The 6,314-nt window shown below is 43.9% G+C and overlaps 1 protein-coding gene across 1 annotated transcript; it reads right to left on the minus strand.

Moving 5' to 3' along the window:
• Positions 1–292: 292 nt before the first annotated feature.
• On the minus strand, positions 293–3,682 carry LOC123995951. The gene is made up of 4 exons (XM_046299603.1): positions 2,057–3,682; positions 1,529–1,752; positions 1,063–1,152; positions 293–767 (listed from the first exon to the last, which is right to left on the minus strand). Exons 1-4 carry the CDS (start codon positions 3,316–3,318, stop codon positions 655–657), a joined length of 1,689 nt encoding a protein of 562 aa, XP_046155559.1. The 5' UTR covers positions 3,319–3,682; the 3' UTR covers positions 293–654.
• Positions 3,683–6,314: the final 2,632 nt, after the last annotated feature.

Below are 6,314 nucleotides of genomic sequence, written 5' to 3' on the forward strand. Positions count from 1 at the left end.
CATATCTGGAGACCTGAAAATAGCTGTGCAGCGACACTCCCCATCCAAACTGACAGAGCTTGAGAGGATCTGCGGAGAAGAATGGGAGAATCTCCCAAAATACAGGTGTGCCAACCTTGTAGCGTCATATCCAAGAAGACTTGAGGCTGTAATCACCGTAATCGATGGTTCAACAAAGTACTGAGTAAAGGGTCTGAATCCTTATGTAAATGTACTGTTTCTGTTTTTTAAATGTATTTATACATTTCCAAAACTTTCTAAAAACCTGTTTTTGCTTTGTCATTATGGAGCATTTTGTGTAGATTGATGAGGGCAAAATAACTATTTAGTCAATTGTAGAATAAGGCTGTAAAGTAACAAAATGTGGAAAAAGTCAAGGGGTCTGAATACTATCCGAATGCACTGTAAATACATTACATGAAGTGCTCAGTTTCTCATATGAAGTAAGGCTTGTAATAATCTCTTATATTTTCAATAGTATAGCATAGAGCTAGAGTTAAACCCATGAATACTATACTATAAAGACGAAGGTATTTTATGTGTTAAGGGCTCACTTGTAAAAGAGAACTGGGTCTCAAGGTGAACTTCCCTGTGTAAATGAAGTTAAAATAAAATAAGGTAACATATCCTGTATAAATACATTTCATCAAGTGCTCACTTGGAGTAGGGGTGAAGTTGTTTAGTCTTAGCCTTCTTGGAGAGTCCAACCCTGATGGGACGTGTGCATGTTTTCAGAGGCTCCAATCTTTTTGGTTGCTCAGGCTTTCCTGGGGGCAAGGAGACAATAATAAATACATTATTTAGTACTGTACTTATATGTGTGAACAGACTACCACCTGCTGCATACAGTACAGTGTAGTGTACAATATCTAGGCCTCCAATTAACAGGCCAGATATGTTAGAGAGCTGCTGTCGATAGCATGATGCTCCAAGAGCTGTAAAAGGCCTCAGTGAATAAATAAATAACTCCAATTACTGAAACGCCTTACTTCAACTAAAACCTTTTACAACCTGCTGATTTTTAACAAAATACTCCCCTCAGAGTGGGAATGTGTAACCCACTTTGGTTTAACTGGTCCAGGCATGGGAGAAACATGAACGCAGGAGACCACAGCTTGCATTTCTCATCTGCTCCTTGCCCCCTGGAGTGATCTGTCGACACAATCCAATAATAATACCGTCATGTTAAGGCAGGATTACTCTGTTCATGTTTTGATAAGCTATCACTGTCCCCACAACAACAACAACAACAACAAAACAGTTTTTCTATGGCTGTGTTTTAATGATATTTTTGCATATAATTTTGGAACCTGTATTGATAGACAAATTGACAACAAGAAAGAAAAAAAACACCATCCGATAGGTGTCGGATTGATGCAATAAAAATAAAAATACAAACTACTCAGTTAACATTCTTGTTAGGGTTACATCAAAAAACTTGTTTTCTGAGACATCCTTATGCAAGACATTTATCTAGAGAGTGAAGTATCAGACCAAGGCCTTTTGTTCAATGTCGAATCACACCAACCTTTGTGCTTGACTGAAGAGTACATGGAGTCCTCTCCCTCTGTGCTGTGATGGCAGCATTCAAGAGGCACCTCCTGCTCGCAGTCAAGGCCCCCAGTGGTACATGTAGTTTGTGGTTCTGCTTGATATGTTTTCAGACCGTGGTCACCATCTCCCATTAATGTGCCTCCACGTGGTTTGTCTTCCACTGCAACCTGGCTGCTTGGACGGTCACTACTGCTCCGTCTATTAAAGGGATAGTTCGGGATATGAAGGAAGTTCATAAGGAGGTCGTTTCGTGTGCCAACGCTAGCTGATCCCGAAGATTTCCGGTCTTTGTGCTAACGCTAGTTAGAATTGGCTCGCAAAACTACCTCTATCTTTCTTCATACTGGATGCAGGTACATAACAATGGTATCCTGAAGTTCACCTGACTCTGGGGAAGTACATAAGAAGCTTAATTGCCAAAATCCAAAAGTATCCCTTTAATCCCCAAAGGGAAATTAGTTAGTCACACAGTAACCATAATAAAAACAATAGAAACACTCACGTCATTAAATCAGTGTTGTCCTCCTCAGCCCCAGGGTCCCTAACGCTGCACTGTTCAGATGTTGCTCTTTTGGATGATTGATAACCTGCCTCGTCACTGATCTCGAAATACAAACTGAGCTCTTCCATGACCATGTCGAACCTCTCCTTTATTTCAAACTCTGGGAAGTCATGGGTTTCAGAGACCGGATGGATGTTTTTGTCAGAGGTGAGAGTTGGGAGTTTTGTCTGAGGGGGAGAATCAAACTGGGAAGTTTCACAGAAAAGAATAGGCATTTCTGGACTCAATGATGGAGAGATTTGGGGTGAGATAAAGTCGGGGACAGGAACTTCATTAAACTTGGTGTTTTCACAGTGAAAAAATCCCTTCTCAGCTTCTTCTTGGCACTGGTCCTCTTCTTCCTCTGCTATGTACTCTTCATCACTCTCTCCTGAGTGCATAGTGCCACCAGCACTGTGGTGTTGGAACTCAGTTTTAAACGTTTGACTGGGCGAGCTGCTGAGGAGAGGGCTGTGCTCCAGGCCATTGGTGTCAAGGGGACAGAGCTGGATCTTTTCAAATGTGTCAAACCCAGCTGGCACACAGTCAGAGAGAATGTGTGCCGCAGATGGCATGACTGAGACTGATCGGTCCTCCTCTCGGTCCCGTACTGTGTCATCCTCTGGGTTAGAATCTGATCCTGGGACGACAGCATCATTGGGTACTGAGGTGAAAGGGACCACATGATTGTTTTCAATCTTGAGTAGTGCTTCAGTTCCGTCGGTGTGATCAACTGCTGGATCCTCCTTGGCAGCCTGCAAGAGAACAGTTCCAGGTATAGCTTCTGCAGGAAGGTGGAGTATTGGTAGGTTGGCAATTTTGGGCGAGTTGTTGATCCACTCACCAGTCATCGCACCTATGACCCCTGTGCTTAGCATGTCACATCGAGGTATCATTCCAAGTTCCTGGTTCACTGAATCGACATGCAGGTCAGTTTCTGTAACACTGTCACCATTTTCCTCCATTATCCCATCCAGAACTGCGTACTCAGATGGAAAACAAACAGTCTCAAGTGTCTTTAGATAGTCTTTAATGGTAGAAACCTGGCCCGCTGGGTCCCATTCCTCACAAAGGTGTTTTGCTGTGTCAGAACTTACTTTGCTTCCCTCTTCAGCATCATAACTCTCTTCATGGCCAGGAGTGCTGCTGAGAAGTGGCTCCCAATGATGGATCCCCTGGCTGCTTGTGTCATGTTCCTCTGTTGTGCAGCTGCACTGTTCCATCAATAACTGACAGGTGTCTTCATATTCACCTTTGAGTTGGGTTCCATTTTGAGCATCAAAATGTAAAGAGAGCTCCAAAGTAGCATTCCTGACATATTCAGCAGTCCTCAAGAGGAAATCTTCTGGTTGTGGTGGGTGGAGAGGAGACGTGGTATATTCTGGTTGTGATGGGTGGAGAGGAGACGTGGTATATTCTGGTTGTGGTGGGTGGAGAGGAGACGTGGCATATTCTGGTTGTGGTGGGTGGAGAGGAGACGTGGTATATTCTGGTTGTGGTGGGTGGAGAGGAGACGTGGTATATTCTGGTTGTGGTGGGTGGAGAGGAGACGTGGTATATTCTGGTTGTGGTGGGTGGAGAGGAGACGTGGTATATTCTGGTTGTGGTGGGTGGAGAGGAGACGTGGTATATTCTGGTTGTGGTGGGTGGAGAGGAGACGTGGTATATTCTGGTTGTGGTGGGTGGAGAGGAGACGTGGTATATTCTGGTTGTGGTGGGTGGAGAGGAGACGTGGTATATTCTGGTTGTGGTGGATGAAGAGGAGACGTGGTATATTCTGGTCGTGGTGGGTGGAGAGGAGACGTGGTATATTCTGGTTGTGGTGGGTGGAGAGGAGACGTGGTATATTCTGGTTGTGGTGGGTGGAGAGGAGACGTGGTATATTCTGGTTGTGGTGGGTGGAGAGGAGACGTGGTATATTCTGGTTGTGGTGGGTGGAGAGGAGACGTGGTATATTCTGGTTGTGGTGGGTGGAGAGGAGACGTGGTATATTCTGGTTGTGGTGGGTGGAGAGGAGACGTTGTATATTCTGGTTGTGGTGGGTGGAGAGGAGACGTGGTATATTCTGGTTGTGGTGGGTGGAGAGGAGACGTGGTATATTCTGGTTGTGGTGGGTGGAGAGGAGACGTGGTATATTCTGGTTGTGGTGGGTGGAGAGGAGACGTGGTATATTCTGGTTGTGGTGGATGAAGAGGAGACGTGGTATATTCTGGTCGTGGTGGGTGGAGAGGAGACGTGGTATATTCTGGTTGTGGTGGGTGGAGAGGAGACGTGGTATATTCTGGTCGTGGTGGGTGGAGAGGAGACGTGGTATATTCTGGTTGTGGTGGGTGGAGAGGAGACGTGGTATATTCTGGTTGTGGTGGGTGGAGAGGAGGCGTGGTATATTCTGGTTGTGGTGGGTGGAGAGGAGACGTGGTATATTCTGGTTGTGGTGGGTGGAGAGGAGACATAGTTTCTAGAGCCACTCCGTTGATGTCAGAGAAAACTGAATGATCGGTTACACTTGCTATCTTGTTGCGATTAACATCAGCTGGCTTTTGACTGAGGTGTGTTGAAACCGACAGTTTCTGTGTTGTGTTGTGATCAACACCCAGTTCACACAAAGTTTCAGCTGTCACAGTGCCAACAGCGTGCCCTAATGTTTGTTCACGGAGATCCTCAAGCTTAAGACCCATATTGATCTCAGCCCCATCAGTCAGTACAGGTCTGTCTAATACCGTATAACAAGTGACAACGGAGCCATCTACATATTCAACTACTGTCTCAGCTGCGGCAGAGCTGTCATTATGCATGAAGTACTCCTTGTTAACTTGGGCTTTTGCTTCTCTATCGCAGACATCTGCATTTTCTCTGGCTACATTTCCTTCATTTTTTTTCACTCCTGTAAAGTTCCCAAAAGGTTCAGTTTCAGCATGAGAGCCAGATGACTCGCAGCCCTCTCTGTCATCACTGGGTAATGGGTAACGCCTGGCCTCTTTCTCACAGCAGATACTTTGATTGAATGCATGTTTATCCTCATTCTGAATCTGGTGATTATTTTTACCTTCAGTAGATCCTTTGATGAAGCCCATACTGTAAATGGCTGAATTCAGAGCCAGGCTTTCACAGGTGTAATCAGATTCTTCAGTACCGTCACTCACAGTTGAGCTGTGGTCGGTTCCTGGGAGGCGGCTTTCACCATTTTGTTCAGTCACTGCTTCTTCATCTGCTGAGGGACTAGTACCGGTGAGACTGCATTTGAGTGATTTCCCAGGCTGATTGAAATCATAACTTGAGGATGTATCGGTTGTTCTGTCATCAGAAGAGTGAGACTTTGCTGACACACACCCAGCTTCATTTCTAGAGTGAATGCTATAAGAAGGGGTGCCTGTTTCACTAAGTGGATCATGTTGCTCATCTAGCCCTTGACATAGACCTTGAGAGTCTCCATCTGTACTGTGAGGACTGATTACACATGAACCTGCGCATGTCTGATTATCTCCGAGAGCTGTACTCTCCTCTTTTCCAATTTTTTCACAATGAAATCCTGTCACTGTGTATTTGAGATATTCATGGTCAGATTCAACTCTATGTGTTTTGTCCTCCTGAAGAATAGGCCTATTCTGCAGTGATGTGACACCATCGTTGTTCCGGAAACTCAATGGTTCTGGGAATTTGAAATGGGTTTTGCAACTGTGTTTGTTTGTTATTGTGCAATCTGTCCTTAGTCGTTTAGGAGACAATGGAGCGTTATCTTCCTCAATGGGAAAACAGACATCTTGTGTGTGTTGATCCATTCCTTTTTTTATCCACTACACCTAAAACAAAGACAGATTTACGTTCAACCTATATTTATTCCAGAGAGAACACATTGAGTAAGATATGTTGTTTATAAAGTGTGTATGGCATATCAAAGATGCAATTCATTTGAGAAACACACTTATAGACTGATGAGCTAATGATTACAGAATAAAAAGCAAAGGAAATCTTTTGTAGCTTCTTATTTCAATATGGTTGATAATTTACATATAGGCTTACGGCAAGTGCAATACATTTGGCCAGCTAAATGGAATACAACATTACTGTATGATTTGATAGTAACTGTACAGCTGAAGTCGGAAGTTTACATACACCTTAGCTAAATACATTTAAACTCAGTTTTTCACAATTCCTGACATTTAATTCTAGTAAAATAATAGAATAATAGGAGAGTGATTTATTTCAGCTTTAATTTCTT

Source organism: Oncorhynchus gorbuscha, linkage group LG14, assembly GCF_021184085.1.
Source record: "Oncorhynchus gorbuscha isolate QuinsamMale2020 ecotype Even-year linkage group LG14, OgorEven_v1.0, whole genome shotgun sequence".
NCBI lineage: Eukaryota > Metazoa > Chordata > Actinopteri > Salmoniformes > Salmonidae > Oncorhynchus > Oncorhynchus gorbuscha.